Consider the following 19,719-nt stretch of genomic DNA (forward strand, 5'->3'; position numbering starts at 1 on the left):
GAAACATAGACATTTAATTGTAGGAACCGGGCGAAATTGTGACGGATGGTATTTTTATCCTACAGGTTGTGTTTTTTAGCTACACAAGCCAAAGTTTGTGTCTCATTTTTGAACAATTGAGAGTTGGTGTTATTTGGCCAATGAAGTTTGACAAAAGAGGGTAGAAACCACGTGCAGTCTCAAGCTATACGTAGCTAAGAGTTAAATGTGGTTGCAAAATGTAGCATTTAGTCTTAATCTAGCAAAGAATAATGTCATTAAAACTTTTAATGTTATCAAGATTTTGAAAGACTTCATGGAAGAATATATGAATTGTCAGAGAAGTTTTTTCTTCTTTACCTCTTCTTTCTCACTTATTATTAACAATATATGAATTGAGCAGATAATAACACGACTAAAAATTTTAAAGGAAATATTTTTTTGAGGTCAAAACGAAGTACCTCATTCATTAAACATCAAAGGATAACATAAGTTATGGGTTTCCAAACATAAAAGATCCCTTAAAGGTAATGATGGCACTACAAATCAATTGTGGGGAAGGGGGCTTTCTTGCGATGGATTTTGGCGATCTAGTCTGCAACTTGATTAGATTCCCGTAGCGTAGACCAAATCCACTAAAGTTGAACCGGGCTTAGCTTCTCTTCATAGTCTTCAATGGTGGGTCTCAGCCCCCATGGGCTTGTTTCTCGGCCCATTACCATCTGCACTAGACATAAGTTGTGGGTTTCCGAATATAAAAAAAAATCCCTTATAGAGGTAACAGGGGCACTACAAACCAATTGTGGGGAATGGCCTTCTTGCGATGGATTTTGGCGGTTCAGTCTGCGACTAAGCTGAACCGGGCTAAGCTTCTCTTCACAGTCTTCAATGATGGGTCTCAGCTCCCATGGGCTTGTTTCTCGGCCCACTACCAACTCACTAGGCATAAATTATGGGTTTCCAAACATAAAAGATCCATTGAAGGTAGTAATAGCGGTACTCTACAAAACCAATTGTGAGGGAAGGGGCCTTCTTGCGATGGATTTTGGCGATCCAATTTGCAACTCGATTAGATTCCTGTGTCCCGTACATCAAATCCACTAAGCTGAACAAGGCTAGTGCTTCTCTTCACAGTCTTCGATGATGTGGGTCTCAGCTCCCATGGGTTTGGTTTCTCGGCGATAAGCTATCATCAGAAGCGATCTCTACGTGTGCATATCACTTCCCGACCTCATATGATCGATCACCTTCTGCTTCCAAGTACCACCAGCAAGAAGACAGATCGCAAGGCTAAAAGGCTTCCACTTCATAGTGCCGAAGAAGCCGCGACAGCTCTTTCAACAAATCCGGCAACCGCTCACCCCGCTGAATCGGCAAATACCGGGCAACAGCTCCCTCCCTGTCGCCTTATCATATAGTATAGGTTTCTGAACATAAAAAGATCCCTCTTCCCTTTCGACGACTGACCCATCTACATTGAATTTGAAGGCACCGATTTTTGGGAGGGATCCACGGATGAGGTACGTTTCCCTTCCGTCCCTCTCTCGTCTGTTCGATTTGGGGTTCCATCGTTTAAAATTCTTGTCCACGGCTCATGCTCCCACGGCTCATGCTCCGTCAAACAACGGAGTAAATAATATGATTGCAATTACAAAATAAAAGAATCGAGCTCGAGCGTTCCTAAAAGTATGAGGATCAAAAATTAATTTTTTTTTTTATAAGCTTGTACAAGTAGGCACCTATGTTTGATTTGTCGGAATTGAGTCAGCATTTTCCGTCCCCGCCTGGACGGAAAAAAATTGAATCCATCCTTAAATTATCGCCGGACATAATTTCGGGGATTAAATTGTAACGAAATATATAGCATAGGGACCAAAATCGAATACGAATAATATTATAAGTGCGATTTTCCTATTTTTCTTTTTCGTTTTTTTCTTAGGCAAAAGGCGCTCGCTCCCCTGTGTGTGCTCGCCGTCGCCAAAACAGTTCCACCGCCGACGGCCCGGAAACGGCAGATCGTCCGCCCGTCTCCGCCGTCCTCCGCCCGAGTCCTCCGTCGGGAAGCGCCCCTTCCCTCTCCCTCTCTCGCCGTCGACGCCTTCTGCGGTATTGCTTCTTCGCCGCTCTCTTTCTCTTTCGATCTTGCGTCTGTTACTTGGTTTCTCGCTCCGAAGTCGCGGCGCTTTCGTTGGCTTCTCTTGCCGAGTTGCCTTAGCTTGCTGTGTTGTTCGTGATAGTTGCCGCGTTTGCTTTATGACCCGGAAATGCCCTCCAGCTGTTTGATGTAATAAACCGATGTTGGCCTTGTCCCTGTCGAAGGAAAATGCTCTTTCGAGGCATGTGGAAGTCGTTGGGTTGATAACTATAGATCATATCTGTTTATTTTGTTATGAAAAAGTTTTAAGCTTGGCCTTAGCCGAGAAAGAAGGCTGTACTTTGCTCTGCGGAGATGCCGGTGCCACTTCAACTCACTTTCCGCTCGATACAGATGGTCATGGATGCTCCCTTTTAGTGATAACCTGCAATGAGAAGCTGATGATGTCTACCACTGGATGCCTTACATTGTGATGAGCTGGTTGTGGTATTGTGGCATTGTTAGTTGTTGAAGGAAAAAGGGATGACTTGCTCAAAGCATCTGATTCTGGACAAGCACACTTTACGTCTTTGACTGTTACAAGAATTGTGTTGTAACATCATTTAATTAGTTTTGGTGATGAGGATTTCTTCTCAATATTCAAAGCATAATGGGGTGTGCCCATTGACATCATGCATTCTGAAATAGAAATTATTGCTGTTTGCATAATCTTTGACGTTCAGGGTGATGTTATGCTATTTGGTTACATGATCATGTACTCATGTTGGTGGTCAATACATATGAGCTATTTTAGTATGTTGCAAGTCAAAGTTGAACCACCTTTCATGAATTATTTTGGATAGGAGCAACAGCCGCTAAACCAACTATTATTGGCCAATAGCTTAGGCTGTATTCCTTTTTTTTTGGCGAAGTTTGATGTTGTTTGAATCTTGTGGCTCTTCAATTTGACAATGACGATTTTGGAATGTCATTACGAGTAACTGGTAGTAAAATTGAGAGACTTGGAGTTGAATTCATGTTGAAAACCCGGAAGTTTTTTCCTCATGACCGGAAGTTTATTCCTCATGAAGCTGCTTTCTTGAAATCTAGTTTCTGTCGTTGATATTGCTCCTTTGTCCACAATTTATTGACGTTGTTTTCATTCTTTGAATATAGTGGATTGTGGAGTTCTCTTACAGGAGCATAATAAGACATGGGCAAAGCTTCAAGGGACAAAAGGGTAACTTAACATTTTGCAGGACATCCATTTGATGGGCTTGTCCTATTTCAACCATGTTGAACTCAGAGTTAATTCCTTTGTAGGATATCTACTATCGGAAAGCAAAAGAAGAAGGTTGGCGTGCTCGAAGTGCTTTTAAACTTCTTCAAATAGACGAGGAGTTCAATATATTTGAGGGTAGCGGGCCTCTCTCTCTCTCTCTCTCTCTCTCTCTCTCTCTCTCTCTCTCTCTCTCTCTCTCTCTCTCTCTCTCTCTCTCTCTCTCGCACACATACGTGCGCGCGCGCGCACACATACACGCACACATATCTAATGAGGATGGGTAGAGGATACGAGAGATCAAGGTAGTCAAGATCGCTTGTTCAACTAAGATCGATAGGGGGTTCACAAAATTGTATCAGAAGAGTGAATCGTCTAATTGTAAGATTTAAAAAACTCAGCGAAGTATCCTTAGGAAATGTTATTAGATAAATAAACTTGTCCCTAAACATCTATTATACATAATAAAATAATTTTCAATGTATACTCCAGTACTATGAATAAATTGATTAGCTATGTTATATTGAAAGTCAAACATAACCTATTTATAAAGAAGTTCTCTAACCAAGACTTTCCGGGTAAAGCTAATGAGCTCTTTCCTTTTTTTAATACAGAACTGGTAGTAGGTTTTTCTTTCTTTGCCAATGGTTCAATTACTTTGAACTAGTGCAGAACTTTGAAGATTCAAGTAATTGAGAAAAACATACTTGCTACTTTGTCTCACATTGAGCTAGAAGTATTCTAGTAAGTCAAGATGTGTAACCTAAAGTGAAACCTCGTAGCAATTCCTGTTGTACGATGGTGGATACTCTCTTTACAATGAATTTACCTTCTCTATATGATGCGTGTTGAGATTAAGATGATGCTGAGAGTGTTTGATGGAAAGTAACTTTGAGATAGATTTCACCACCAAGACATAAAGGAGTCTTCCACCAGCCAAGGATAAAGACCTTATATGGTTCACCAGCAAAGAATTGGAGAAACCACCAAATCAAAGGAGTCAGTGAATTGAGGAGGAAATTTCATATAATATCAAACTCAAACCTAAATCTTACAATGGAGAATGCAACACATATTTAGTAGTGACGAGGAAACATTAAAGACAAAGGAAATTTAAAACACATGGAAACTTTAAATTCAACCCTAAGAAACATTGAAGACATAGGAAATTTAAAACACACGGGAACTTAAAATTTAACCCCCAGCCTTGCAATTCAAACTGCATCTACTCTTCAAAATCTAGAAACTCCTTGGCTTCTTCCTCCTCATTGGACCCATTAAGTCACGTTTTGCTCCTTAAATGGGCCAAAATCTACTCTTGAGCTTGCATAATTAACAAATGGGCTTGGCTAATTAGTGAGGCTTGAGTGGGGCTTGTGAGTTGATTGTCTTCAATAGAATTTCCAAGCTCTGATGCTCTTGCATCACTATAAAGGAAAGTTCGGCTTTGAGTCGGGAGGTTGCAAAGTTGGCCCATTGTGCAAGTGGGCTTGATTCTCTCTGTGCTAGTTGAAGAAGCCCATTTGAGATAATATAACAATTTATAATGAAGGTGTTGCTACGAGCCGACTCGCTTTTTTAGGGAATTCAGTGAATCAACTTGTGAGTTTACTCCGGCCTCACCTAAATGACGATTTTTTGAATGATCTAACAATTTCAATAGGTTTTGACTATACTGCAAGAGATCACATCTGAATGAAAATTGTATAGCTTGAGGCCATCTATTTTCACAATATATGAAAGGAAAGTCTATGCTTGACTGTCTCAAATGTGATTTGGTGCTGCATCTTTGGCAAATCATGAGGTCCCTATTGTTCATGCCATGCTTGAAGGCAAAGGCTTATCGAGTGTTATAATAATGACAGCTACTTATTCATGTTCTTCTTTAGTAATTGCATGCTTGATAGGAGGAGTGTATTATATTAAATGAGTTCTTTTATTTGTGGAGGTGACAAGCCGAAAGAGATGTATTTGTTATTAGGGATCCATATTTTGAGAAGCAGGTCACTTTAGTATATTATTTTCTAAAAAGCATATGCAGAGGTAACATAATCATCATATCTGATATACTGAGACCTTTCTTGTGCTTTTATTTTTGGCTTTTGCAGGAGTGAAACGTGTGGTAGATTTATGTGCTGCCCCTGGTAGTTGGAGTCAGGTATACTATTCAGTGCCAGGGAAATGATTACTGATGCCTAGTGAAAAATTGAAGATTATTCCAGCTTTGCTCTTATAAGGACTTCAAATTCTACTACAAATGTTAATGCAAATAATTTATGACTTGTTTCAACTGCTTTACTGAAGAAAAGTTAGTCATGTCAACTTTTTGTATGTAATGAATCATCCTGAAATTGTTGCATCAATAGGTATGAATATAGATGACCTGGCAACCTCTAGTGAAACTGATAATGATTCTTTATTTATCTTCAAATTTCAACAGCACAATATCCTAATAAGATTGGTTTTGGAAAGATAATTCTGTAATTGAATTGATTCTATGATTTTTGTTCACACTGACAAGTTGAGCTGAAGAGGACTTATTGAAATAAATGCCAAAACATGCCAAGAACCTTAGTTAACGGAAGAGTGGGAATATTCTTAGACTAAAATAAGTTATAATATTTGAGTTAATAGGAGAACAATTCAATTATTCATCAACTATTTAGATGTAAGCAAATGTCAATTTGTACATTTCTGCATATCTATAATTTTGAATGAGCATACAGACAATAAAAAAAGTAAAATAATAATAATAATAATAACAACAACAACATTGAGACAGTTATGAATTCCATAGAATTTCCCACAGAAGAAAACAGGAATCACTTATTTACAACGTATCTCTCTTCCTATCACTAAATGTACGTTTTTGCATGGTAATCAGTTGGATGATTAGATAGCACCTGAACAGGAATACTGTATCTATGCAATAAACACCATGTAGATTCTAGTGTATATGGAAACACAAGGTTTATCAATGATTAAGTGATCTTGGACTGCGATCCCTCTTTTAAGAAGCTGTTTCTGCTTTTTTCTTTTAGTGGCATTAGATAACACAGTTTTCCTTCTCACTTGAAAAACTGGTTAAAACTGGTTATGTTCATATTATGATAATTACATTTGAATTATTCGTATCTAATTATTATCGGAAAAATTGAAAATGGATGCATTGCGGGCATAGGGAAACATTGGACATGGATGTGTTTCTTTTGAAGTGTTTCCTTCATCCTAAAGTATATCCTTCTAAAGACCACAATTTGGTGAGATCCTCAGGAAATTGTTTGCCTTGCCTGTCTAACTCAAGTCTCATGTACGCTGGAATTGAATGATCTTAGTGCAAATTCCTTCCTTTTTTGTATAATTTTGTCATGAACATCTTTTCCTCTATAGCTTCTCTCCTTTGGGCTTCTTGCCATGTGTGGAATTGTGCTGGTTAAAATAGATTAAAGTTAGCTTATGGTGCCCACTTTCCATGTGCAGGTTTTAAGTCGTAAATTATATCTTCCCGCAAAGCTTTCACCTGATTCTAGGTATAAAAATCTTCATCGATAATGTAAACATTGATGGTGTATGCTTCTATGATTTCTCTTTTTGTAGAAATTGCTACTAAGGTGATGCTAAGGCTTAGCCATTTCTTCAATTGAGTAAACCATCTTCAGACTATGAGAGGATCTGCAATCTGCCATATCTGTGCAAGAATTAGTTGACATTTTTTTTCCTTGTTATCTTGATGTGATGAATATATAAAATGCTTCATCCTTAGTTTGAATGGCCAAACTTCCCTGTTTAATATATCATATGTAAACAAAAATCAAGAGTTGATAAACCCTGGGTCATACCTTTGTCATATGTTCCGCGCATCACACTACACTTGGGCATGGAAATGACACAATGTGCACAAAACCAATCATATACTATATTGAGATAGGCATCCAATTAGAGCAAGTTTCAAATCCGAAAAAAGGAAAGTTTGGGCTTTCTAAAGATTCAAAGCCTTTGTTGAACATCAAGAGTTTTTTTGACCTGGGATGCTAGGCCATGTGTTTCTAAATGTTTTTCAAAAGAATCTTTTGGGTGATAAAATCAAATTATAGGTGCTGTAGTTGGCAACTTCCTTCACACCCGCCTGTCTATCTCTTTATCTATCTATCTGCTTCTATCATGACTTTTCAGATACTTCCTTTAGGGTTGTTACTTGATCATCATGCAAGTGAGATTTTTTTTCTGGTAACTGACTTGCACATTGTAGAGCCCAGAGATAATTATTCTACGATTCTTCTGTATGAATGCCTTGGAGATGCTTTATGTCCGTCGAGTCATTAGTTCCCTCTATAGCATCTCATCTCGAAAGGGGAATTGGACTAGAGCAGAGTGGCTGGATATGTTATAACTTGTGGATGATCTAATGTAGAACTTGGCTATTGTTGTATTCATACTTGACAAGATCTCAGGTGTCTATTTAAATGAGCCTTTAGTGAACCAACCATGCTTCCTTTTGTACTTTTCCCTAGTTGTGTAATATATTACCCTTAGTAATCCAGGTATTGTGTCCTCAGAATGGTGTGGTTTAGAGACAATAAATTTGAGTTTGGTGGTTCCATTTTGTCTGCTCAACAAATGTTCAATTTATCCTGATATCTCAAGGCAGATTTTTCGGTGACAGAAGTGTGCACTAGTGTTAGTTAACTTCCTGTCATGCTTATTTATTCGGTCACAAATCATACAAAGAGTTTTGGACACCATATTGAAAAGGCCAATGGGGAATATAGAGTTTGAACATTAGTTCCTAGTATGGATCTCGTCATATCCGTGTAGAATTAATTGTACTGACCCTTAATCTGAACTGCCTCTACGGCATTTAACCATGAGAAACTTCCAAAAGGCTTGATGTTTCCCTTCAAAGCACTGGATACTGTCTAAATCCATGTTCAGTGGATGCTTCATTTCACTCTACTCTATAGCCGTCGTCACCGGTAGGTGAGTTGGAGGAGAGTATCGTGTTAAATAATGCAAATCATATGAAATACGAAAAGTGAACAGACCTGACTGGTGAACTATATATCCACAATAGATAAGGGTCATGAAGTCCATGTAACAGCCTTTGAAGGATCAAATGTATTTTCCGATTGACATACTTTCTATCATGGGAAACTTCCAAATCTTTTTTGAGCATGGGATTCTGAAAAACATGCACACTAAACTTCAGACTGAGTCCTCTTCGCCTGCTTTGGACAAACTTTTTTCATAGCAATATCAAAAAATTTGGATTTTGACCTTATTGCTTCATAGAGATTTTGGTGTTACATCTTGATTTTTGTGTTCTTGCTCAGACTCTCTGTTCAGACCATTCTTCTTTGTCCTAATTTGCAGGGAAGGCGATCTTCCTCTTATAGTCGCAATTGATCTACAGCCTATGGCTCCAATTGAGGGAGTCATCCAAGTACAGGGTGATATAACAAATGCCCGAACAGCTGAAGTGGTAAGAAAAATTTCTTTGGCTTGCGATATGTGACACTTAAAGGTGGACAATGACATATAATTGGCAATGGAAAATGAGATGATACAAGTTGACCAATCTTGAATTGAAGAAATAGAAAATAAAGCCTTAGTCATGCTTGTTAGGAAATTGACTATCTACTTTCCTTTCAAAGTTTTAAGAGCATGAATTTGGTGTAAATGTCTGATGGACCATAACAGATCTGGCCTTTTGTTTTCATTACCATGCTCAACATGTTCACACTTGAACTTATTGGTCACCAGAAAAGAAAAAATGAAAGAAAAGCCTCCCAAACTTTTAAAAGTATCTTTTTACCTTCACCAACCATTGTATTATTTCAACAAGCTGTGTCTCTAAAATACTTTGTTTAATTTAATGAAATATTTTTCCAAATAATCATCTTATTTTTTACCTTCACATTGTTTTTTGGAGAATTTTTGTAGAAGTAATGCCAGGGGGAAAGTATAGCTTATGTGGTAAATGCTAACTGTAATAAAATATTTAAATAGAAGAAGATTGTATTGAATATGCGAAGTAACTTTATTTGAGAGGGTATGAAATATGAACTGAAGCCATTTCAGATTTTCTGTGTGCATTATATCTATGTAGATATCATATGTACATCGATGTAAGGAAGATTACAAAATACTTACAATTTACTAATTGCTTTTTGGATGAATAAATGTTTTAGCCTAATGTGCATTGTTACAGTTGGAGTAGGCTTGGTTTTAGTATAGTATACCGGATTTCATGTGATATTCCTTTTTTATATTTGGAGCGTTGGGTATGTAAACATTCTATTGGACAAAATCCTACCAAAAATTTTACAGGGCTATGGATGTAGCTTCATGATGGAAAAACTTTTAATGGCACTATATTGTTACATTATACAAGCAGAGCTATTTTATTATTTAATTTTCAGGATGTTATGTAAGATCTTTGTGGCCTTGCAGTCCAAGGCTTCATAAAATTCTAAGGATGTTATCTGAGATCTTTGTTGCCTTGCAGTCCAAGGCTTCATAAAGATTTATTTTGCAAGATAACTCTCTCTCTCTCTCTCTCTCTCTCTCTCTCTCTCTCTCTCGGGCCAGGTAATCAGACATTTTGACGGTTGCAAGGCTGACTTGGTGGTCTGCGACGGAGCTCCTGATGGTGAGTGTATCAGTGTATGCCACTAGCTCGTTTATGCCCTTATATCTGCTCTTTTTGGTGACATGTTCACTGAGGCTGTTTTAACTTCTGGAACTTGCAGTAACTGGTCTTCATGACATGGATGAGTTTGTTCAGTCTCAACTGATTTTAGCAGTAAGTTTTGTAGTTACTCCTAAGGATGAAATATAATCTATGACTTGGAAAATTTCATATTTTAGGGTCATTTCCTTCAGAAGGAATACTAAGAGTTTGATTAGGGTTCTTTAGACTTTTAGCTGTAACTTTTTGGCTTCAACTGCAGTTTTTACACTTTCAGTTTAACTTCACTTTTTAGTGAAATGCTGTGTTTGGATGATGTAACTTTTGAAATTGTAATCTGTCTGACTTAAAGAAGTTAATATAAGTGAAGACAACGTTTCTGGCTTCTACTTTTGGACTCATGGGTTTTTGACAAGCTTTTGATGCCAAATAGCAATTTCTTTGTTTTTTTTTGGTCAAAGCCAAATAGCAAGTTCAACCAGAGAGAAAAGTTACAAACTGAAGTGAGCAGCAGAAATCCTCCTATACAATCTCTTTTTATCTACTGGGACTTATTTCACTCAGTTGTGTAGGGTTGTATTTGAGTTCTTGTCCCAGTATCATGTAATTATTTAATTGAGCTAACTTTTGTCCCTTGCTTTAAATTTTACATAAATAATTAGGTATCTCAACTATTGGGTTTTCTGACGGAAAAAAAAAATCTAGCAGGTTTAGCTTGTCCACTTAGCTGTTTTTCTAGTAGTTTCCATATTACCTGTATATAAAAAGTGAGAACCTGGGAAAGTAGAGTACTAAAAATGAAGTCATATTGAAAGCTAAACTGGAAAAATGAGGGAATCCTGCTTAATAGTACCTTATAGTTCCAGTAACCACTGAAAACAAGAATAGTTGAATTGTATGTCAATAAAATCAATCCAGTTTAAGATTCTTACATGTTAACTGTTGGTAGTATAACTTTGTTTATTTGCCATGAACGACACTGGTGGGTAGACCTCTTGGCCTCTCTACTCACCTATTGCATCCTGCAGGGACTAACTATTGTTACTCATGTACTAAAAGAAGGTGGAAACTTTATCGCAAAAATATTTCGTGGGAAAGACACGAGTCTTCTTTATAGCCAGGTAAGTTATCTATTTGCTCTTATAAGAGTTGCACTTACAGTAGCTGGTAGTCATATAGAATTTACATAACATTGGATTTGTTTTGTGCTTTGTATCAAGTGTCCGGTATGTTCTATATCGATTTGAGTAGTACTGATGGGTAATAACTTTTGAAAGTTTTTAGTTTTCACTCCAAGAATTGTCACGGGGAGTTGGCCAATCATTGATTTTCTTCTTTTCCAATTGTGATGTTGTGAATGCGCTATGTCTTATTCATTGTTCACAAGTTATCTCGTGTTGAGATCATTTACCATTATTATGTTGCTTTGTGGTTTTTGAACTATTACATCGTCATTCCATACCTTCTTGTTTGTTTGCTTGTTGCAGCTGAAGTTATTCTTCCCTATTGTGACATTTGCAAAGCCAAAAAGCAGTCGAAATTCCAGCATAGGTATGATTTTTGTGTCTTCTGTAAATTTCCAATGCTGGTCAGTCACTTATTTTTTTTGTTAGCACTCATTTTTATTCTGTATATTTTATTATATGCAAAAGACGGGATGCGACTATATATGTAAATGGTAAGTTAACTATGTGTCAAATCGCAAAGTCAATTGCCTAACAGCTAGTCCTCTTGTATTGTAGAAGAACTCTGAATTGTGTTTAAACCCTGGTTTGAAAATCTTTCTCATTGTTAAACAAACTTCATATTATGGTAACTATCCCAAAAAAAATTTACGCTCAGAATCGTGCCATTTTAAGAGCACTCTCAAGAAGCTCATACACGATATTTTTATATTTCTCTTTCTATTTGCTTTTTACTCTCTATGCAATTTTGGCCATTCCATATAACAACGCTCAATGACATCATCATCAATGAGTGTTTGAAGAATTTACTGATGTGGGGATGAAAACAGAGCAGACGGTAAAGTAGACGTCGTGGTACATGACCATGTTAGTTGTTCTAGAATCTAGGTAGTGTATGTGGAAATGAATTCTTTAAAACATCCAATGAACCTAGCTGTGGCTCTGGACAGGCATCATTGACTTCTTGTTAGAGTAGACCCTCATCTAAGGAAATGAAGAAAAAAGCTTATCCAATCTTAGTTTTCCTGAGTGGGTCTGATTCATTTTCTCAGGAGCATCCTATTACTAATCCTGGCAGCATCCACCAAGCAGGTTAATCCTTGGATGTTTTAAGTTGTCATGTTGATAAGTCTGTTTCTAAAGGTCTCGAGGCTGCATGGGGTTTACCAGATTAGAGATTTTCTTCCTGACGTAGTGATTTTTCTTTTCATAAGTTCCTGGACAATGATAAAAACTCATGCCAATCTTTTTAAATCTACAGAGGCATTTGCTGTTTGTGAGAACTATTCTCCCCCTGAAGGATTTAATCCGAAGGACTTGCACCACCTTTTAGAAAAGATTGGGAGTCCATCTGGAGTTGATGACCTAGGTAACTATGCCGTTCCCGTGCTTTTTTTTTTCTTCATCTTCTTCTTCAATTGATTGCCTACTGATGTTAGATGACTTTTTCGAGAAAGATATTGTTTGTTAATTTTTATTGCATCCAGCTTGAATATGTGATTAAGTCCTTTAAGCTGCTAACTCCGTATCATAATCCGAGCATAACGAGAATCTGCAGAAAAGAGAATATTCTGCTCAGCTGTTCCCTCTTCCTCTGATTAGATTATTATCCTTGCAACTTGCTTTGGAATATAAAAAGAAAAGAAGGTTATAAAGTTATATCAAAGTTGAAGTTACCAATACTAGGGGCTTTTTGTCAAGCACCTGATTTTCTTAAATGATGTTTAGTCATTTGTGGTTATAATGTTTGATCAAAGTTTTAAGTATCCAATATTAGGGGCTTTCCTTCAAGTGCCTGATTTTCTTGAATGATGTTTAGTCACTTGTGGCAATGCAGTAAACATTTCGATGTGTGGTGCGTGACAGATTGCAGTAGTGGATGGTTGGAGGGACCGAACAAGGTGTACATTCCATTTTTAGCCTGTGGTGACCTCAGTGGCTATGACTCCGACCGGTCATACCCGCTCCCTAAAGCGCCCGACGGGACTTATAAGAGCCTCGATCCTGTGCAACCCCCAATCGCCCCGCCTTACAAGAGAGCTCTGGAGTTGAAGAAAGCCTCTTGTCATGGAGTTCAAGAACTCGAAAAGCTATCCTTGGATTCCTGATTCTTGCCATTTAATGTCACCTTAATTTCACAAAGACCGAGAAGTTGATGTGTACGTCTGTCAACAAGTTATCTAATGTCGAGAGAAAGCTGTTACCGAGAGGGACACTTGGTCACGCTTTAGAATTGTAAGTGGTCCTTAGCAATACTTTTCTTTGAATATACGTCCGGAAAAAGAACGATCCTAATGGCTAAGTGGGCCGATCGAGAAAGAATCAGAATCTCTTGCTCTTTGTTTCGACTTCTATTGGAGGTGCAATATCACTATGCTGCGAGATTCATATGCGATAATTCGACATATTTGGAAGAGAGACCTGATATATTGAGTTCGCCTCGGCCAACTCATGAACAGGAGGTGGTTTATTACATGAATTTGACGTGCTTAGATCGAATTTTCTCGCACGCTTTGTATCATTTACATTGAAGACATTAGATGCCTTACATAGACCGCATCCAGCGTGCGTACGTCGAAGATGAATGACGATGATATGTCACGGTTCTAACCAAGAAAGTTTCTGTTGGATCGGATGGTGCGATTGACACTGTTTTGATCCTGGAAGATCACTCTGTATCAAACCTTGTGGTTGTCGGAATCAAGAGGTAACTTTCGTCCAATTGAAAATGCAGCTGTCAATTTATCCACAGCACATAAGCCCTGCATGTGCAACGTAGATGCAATGTCCAATGTACGAGTCAATAAAATGTCCTTTCTTTTCAAGACAATTGAAAACGAAGCTGCATGTAGAAGATTGTCAAGGTGAAGCTAGGGGGCATCTGCAGGTAACAGAATTGCTACAAAGCATGTCTAAGAAGTGTGATAAGCTCAGGGTCTACAACTACAGTGCACCCCGAAACGATTAATATGGCTTCCATAAAGTCTCCCTAGAGATCTCGATACCTCTAAACGAAACTCAACAATTCTGAACTGTCCAGTAGTGGCATCCCAGACATGAACCGGATGATCGCGAGTAGTTGATGCGAATACACAGCTGACCGGGTCTGAATAACGAAAAACTTCCAAACTCAATTCTAGCTGTGGCTAATTACCAGAAGAGAAATAACCACAACTGAAAAAACAACCGTGTAGCAGACATGTATGGGTACCAACAGAAATCATAAACCGATTCCCCTTCTGTCACGACAAGATTCGCCGTAAAGGAATCTGCAACCAAAGAGACAACACGAGACATGGACCACCCATTATCTGAATTTGCAAATGTTTGGTTACAGATATCACATGCAAATAGTCTCAACCGTGCAATAGCTAACATCTTTCAAGCTACTCAAATACACAGAAACAAGCACACATTCTACATGACCACAAAACGCCTTGCGAACCTGTACCTTGATCAACATCAGACGAGCTCGCAATTTGCGCTCGTCATCGCTCCAAAAGCCACACCACTACTCAGAAAAAAGGAACAACCAAACACCCATCAAGAGAAGACAAAAAAAAAACTACGCACCATTTGACGCCTTCAACCATCCTTGTGTGAGAGAAAGAGTGTGTTGAAGAGCGTTGAGCACGAGCTGTGCGACTTTTCTGGAGTTGTTGCCGACAAGTTTTGGCTCCGGCGACCCCTTCCCTCTTTTGAGTTCGGCAAAGGGAAAGAGCGAACCCCTCGCCCTTTTGATTTTGCGAATTCATGAACATATAAACCAAACTCGGAATAAATACTGAAAAAATATAATTTATTTGATAACAGGATAATTTAAGAATAACATCCGCAAGCTTGAATTTTTTTTTTTATCAATTTTAATTATATGATGGTTAAATCCTATTATCATATAATATTGCATCGATATCTATTCATGTTATGTTAAGGATTATAAATAATAGACAACTTGACGATTGTGGAACAAGGATTCCTAGTTATAGGTCAGGGACTACTAAGTTTCAACTGGTTTTGGAATGAATTATAACTATCATTTATGATGAAATCGCTTTAATTAATTATGATAATTAATATATTAATTATTTAAGTTATCCTATAATTTAAATGTCATTAAATTCAATGGTTTAATATTTGAGAACTTAATTATAGTACGGTTGATTATATCTGAGCATCGCACACATGTTTGTGAATCACATGAAGATTACTTAATATTTCTGCTTTTGATTTTGCTTTAAAACCTGAAGCTAAAAAAATAACAAATATATATTTATGAATTGACATTACATTATGTAAATATTTTAAAATATTTCAAGTGTTCCATATTTTAAAAAAAAAGTCAAATTTAGTGCTGTAAAATTTACAAGAAAAAAAATCGAAAATTTAAAGTAGAAGAACATTTAAAAGTTGAAGTAGTTGAGTGACAAGCTGCCGATGGGCCAAAAGGACGGGCATATAATAAACTGCTTTTTTATATTAAATTTCAGACTCAAAAGTTTGTGTAACTTAAAATAGGTCTTAAATACATATTTCCCGTATAAAAATATTTTGCTTTTACTCTTAAAAATTAGCCAAAAATTAGCCAAACTCGAACTCTTGTATGATATACTTTTTTCAAATAATTAAAGGACAAGTCCTAAAACTTGTTACGACAATGTGCTCGAGTTCCGAAAACTTACATTTCGCACATTTAACTCCTTAACTTCGTCAATTTTAAGTGAAGTGTTAAAACTTATGTTTTTTATATCCCCTGACTATTAATCAAACAAAATGACTCGTGAACGTCCAATAAAACCTAACAGAGCTAACAGCAAGACTAATGATTACACGATTTGTTTTGGTTTTCGAAAAGCTGAACCAAATCAAACCGTAAAAACAGTCTAGTTCCGATTGCAAACTTTTTTGCCGGAAAAAAATCCCCTTGAACCAAAGCACTAGTATTAACGTCTTTCCTTGAGAGGTTCCTATTTACAACTAGAATGAAACTTGAAACAAGAGCAAATTAGAGGCATGTTAAAAAGCCTAATCCTGTCACACTTCAGGTAACTTTTACCGTCAAAAAAAGTGTGAATACAAATGAGCGGTGTAGTGCCCAGGGCAACATACCCTTGCCATGAGATCAACCCGAAACCCCGACTTTCATATGCTTTTATGAGGACACCCATTCGGAAGGACAATCGAAGATAACCTCAGCATTTTTGGAAGCTCTTCGACAGCTGAGCACATTTTTGCTCACACCAAATAGTTTGGACAGAACAGCAGCTTTAAAACGTTTTCGTCCATGTCGTGTGGGCAATTTAGCCTTGATAATCAACTTCTCCAGCACAACTGCATCCCCAAGAAGAAACTTAATCAGGGCGAGCAGATGTTTCGACCCAAAACTATCAGCTTTCAAACCGATGATCTCAACTCTCTTGAGATGATTCGCCAAACATTCAAAATTCCCTCTCCGTGAACACAAAAAATCTTCTTCATCAAAGTTAAAACGTTCTTGAGATTCTTCATCAAGCTCTAACTGCACGTAGATACCTCATCTAAGAAACTTACTCCACATCAAATGCGGTTCCACAGGAAAAAAGAAATTCATCGGCTCACTAAAATTTCAAACAAACAACTTTCATTTGTCCACTGCAGATGCTAGTTAGTTACTAACTTAGTTTTACTTTATAACGAGTCTTAATCAATTTAAGCTCTTAAACTCATCTACACATATAAAACATGTTCTCCTTCTAAGTGCTCATTGCTAAACTCTTAGTTCAAGATCCTAATGCTACATGGCAGCAAAAGAACCTCCGGTACATCATTGCAATTACTTTAAGACATGAACTAAAACAGCTTAATATTGCCCTGCACAAATGTTCAGTAGACTGACAGAATCAATCAACTTTATGTGCTTCCAAAGTTTTAACTCACTGTTTAAATATTTGTGCGATAAAGAAGTCAGCACAACAAGCAAACTGAAAATATCATAGCATAGGAACAAACCTCCAACGGGGTGAGGTCAGTCAGGTGTATGACTAATTTTTCCAGGCACCGTGAACTTCGTAGCATGTATGCTATCCCAGGAAGGTCCCATTGACTAACTGGTCCATGTAGTGTCAGATTCTGACATTTTGACAATACAGCTGGCACTCCTTCCATCTCCAAAAGGGACAGAATCTAACCACATTGAGCAAGCAACATAGAAAATCTAATTAATATTAGTTTTCCAGTTTAACATGAGTAGAGAATAACAAAATTACAGTCATCCAGATACGATATCCTTTGACCCTGTCTCCCAACCAGCAAATGACCGACAAGATAACACAAGTAGAAATGAACAAGTGAATCGCTTTGAGAATATAGGCTTTTTACATATGCTTCTCATGTAGAACTTGTAATATTTGAAGGAGTGAAAATTCTAGTAGTTAGTCACATGGGACAGCGAACCTCGTTATGACTGAAGTTTCCAAGTTAATCCATCCATGGCCATTGTAAAATATTTTGAGAATTCTTTGTAAGATGATTATGGAACATCAACCTAATATGACAAGAGAGCATGACCCGGTTTTGTCAACCTAAGATAACTAGGTCCATTACTCTGTCATATTTCCAGATAATTGAATTTTCTCAACAAGCTGAAAAATGAACTGAAAAGGCAACCTTTTCAAATAATCTCTTCATGCATTTTTCTTGTGAGAATCACGTCTAAGAATGTTGCATTGATCCCAGATCTAGTGGGCATTCATTGTCCCAAAAAATTGACTCATCCCAGATCCATTTATTGGAAATAAAACAGAGGGAAGAAGCTCCAAGGTTCACAATACTTTCTTATGTTGTAAATCGGAACACAAAGTTATATATCATCCCATCTGCCGAATTAATTATACAAGCGATCTCAATGATTGCCCTTGATGAAAGACTAGAATGCCACAAAAAGCTGAGGTCACTCAGCCGGGGCAACAATCACAACGAAACAGTGCTAATCACAGGTACCTATCAACACGAGCATGTCCTATTAATGGTTAAATTATTGAACTCGTACCTCCAAACACCAACCGCCAATGGTGATTGTAGGAACTTGGTGCAGCTTCTCAAAAGTTTCCTTCAACAGGTCGCAGCACATCCACTTGCCACCATATAGAATTTGAAAATCTATCTCAGCTTCCACCAAAGAAGATATATCGTCGAGTCCGAAAAAGTCATAGTAGTGCCACATCCCTGATACACGCAACAACAGCAAATGCGGCGCCCAAATTTTCATTCTCTTCGCGCGAGAGTATCCGGGGTGGACATATACCAACTCTTTCACACTTGTTGAATCTATTATAATGTTCTTCACGCCCCAGCAATCGCGCAACTCAAGGGACTCTAACACAGGACTTCCCCTGAAGATTCGCCTGAGTAAATCATCACTCAACCCCGCATATTCGATCGACAAGAACTTAAGACAAGGCCAACTAATAGTACCACCCAACGAGAAAGTGCAGCGACAGACATCCAGGCGCACCAACCAGCTCAAGCAATACACGATCCCCAGCTGTACATAAAAGGACGACGACCCGTTAGCCAGCCACAGGCGGAGATCCTCCACGCGGTGCCGCGCCGCGAAGCCGAGCCAGAGCTCGACCTTGGGTTGGTCGGTCCACTCGCAATTTAGACCGGTGACGTGGAACCTCTTCACCGTGGGGGACGTGCACTGGCTCAGGACGGCGTCGACGATGGACCAGAAGTCGAAGGTACTGCGAGGCCGGTCTTCAATCTCTCCATCGAAGACAAGTTCCGTGGTGGAGGTCCAAGTGGACCGCCACCGCTTGGAGAGGACGCTGGTCTTGACCACGTCTTCGAGGGGCAGATATGAGAAGATGCGGTGGATCACGGCGTCCGGCAAGGCGCTGATGAGGTCGCTAGGGCTTCCGCTTCGTCGCGACGGAGGAGGAGGAGGAGGTCGGTCTGGATCGGCGCGATTCGGCCGGTCGCCGGAGGAACTGCGGCGGGTGGCGCCGTGGACGGAGGGCTCCGCCATGGAATTGAATTTCTAGGGTTCCCGCAGATTTTCCCGCGGAGATTTCGAAGGATTTTACTTTTTATCTCTCCGTCTTTTTTACACGCCGCCTATGACTAAGGACTTCTCGGTAGGGGTGTGCAAAAAAATCTGAAACTGCCCGGAATCGAACTGGACTGGCTCGAAATTGGCGGTTCACATGAGGACGGGTCTGATTCCCGGTTATAATTTATTAGAATTGGTGAGTACCGGTCCAGTTCCCGGTTCTAGGCATGAAACTGCCCACCCAGACCAGATGAGACCGGTAATCTATATATGCATATATAATTTTTAAGAAAAATTTCAACCTAAAAAAAAAGAAAACATTTTTAGAAAAATGAAAACCATAAAATACTAATTTGAAGCTCAACTCTCAACTTCCGTTAACTCACCACCGCACCTCTAGCTATTCATCGCCTCCCTTTTTCACTCTCGGTTACCTTCATTTGGATAAAATTTGATGGGACCGGTTCCATGGACCCACCCGAAAAT

At 38.5% G+C, this 19,719-nt stretch overlaps 2 protein-coding genes across 4 annotated transcripts; one reads left to right on the plus strand and one right to left on the minus strand.

The window, feature by feature from the left end:
• Positions 1-1,892: 1,892 nt before the first annotated feature.
• Positions 1,893-13,725, plus strand: LOC130135818 (putative tRNA (cytidine(32)/guanosine(34)-2'-O)-methyltransferase). The gene is made up of 12 exons (XM_056305597.1): positions 1,893-2,085; positions 3,230-3,293; positions 3,377-3,470; positions 5,441-5,490; positions 6,813-6,862; positions 8,703-8,811; positions 9,921-9,981; positions 10,082-10,134; positions 11,049-11,141; positions 11,508-11,571; positions 12,466-12,573; positions 13,071-13,725. The coding sequence occupies exons 2-12, from the start codon at positions 3,267-3,269 to the stop codon at positions 13,310-13,312; spliced, it is 951 nt and encodes a 316-aa protein (XP_056161572.1). The 5' UTR covers positions 1,893-2,085; positions 3,230-3,266; the 3' UTR covers positions 13,313-13,725.
• Positions 13,726-14,420: 695 nt separating this feature from the next.
• Positions 14,421-19,282, minus strand: LOC115688744 (putative F-box/LRR-repeat protein At3g18150). 3 transcript variants are annotated; one of them, XR_008815039.1, is made up of 4 exons: positions 18,229-19,282; positions 17,190-17,363; positions 14,778-16,719; positions 14,421-14,473 (listed from the first exon to the last, which is right to left on the minus strand). XR_008815039.1 is itself a non-coding variant. In XM_056305595.1 (3 exons), the coding sequence occupies exons 1-3, from the start codon at positions 19,207-19,209 to the stop codon at positions 14,447-14,449; spliced, it is 1,182 nt and encodes a 393-aa protein (XP_056161570.1). In that variant the 5' UTR covers positions 19,210-19,282; the 3' UTR covers positions 14,421-14,446. The 3 variants fall into 3 exon arrangements, 2 of the variants coding, with proteins under 2 accessions (XP_056161570.1, XP_056161569.1); XM_056305595.1 differs by lacking the exon at positions 14,778-16,719; XM_056305594.1 differs by having other exon boundaries at positions 14,421-16,719.
• Between the last annotated feature and the right edge of the window lie 437 nt (positions 19,283-19,719).

The sequence above is a fragment of the Syzygium oleosum genome, unplaced genomic scaffold, assembly GCF_021117445.2.
Source record: "Syzygium oleosum isolate NSW1041296 unplaced genomic scaffold, Sole_v2.1 Sole_v2.38, whole genome shotgun sequence".
NCBI classification, from domain to species: domain Eukaryota; kingdom Viridiplantae; phylum Streptophyta; class Magnoliopsida; order Myrtales; family Myrtaceae; genus Syzygium; species Syzygium oleosum.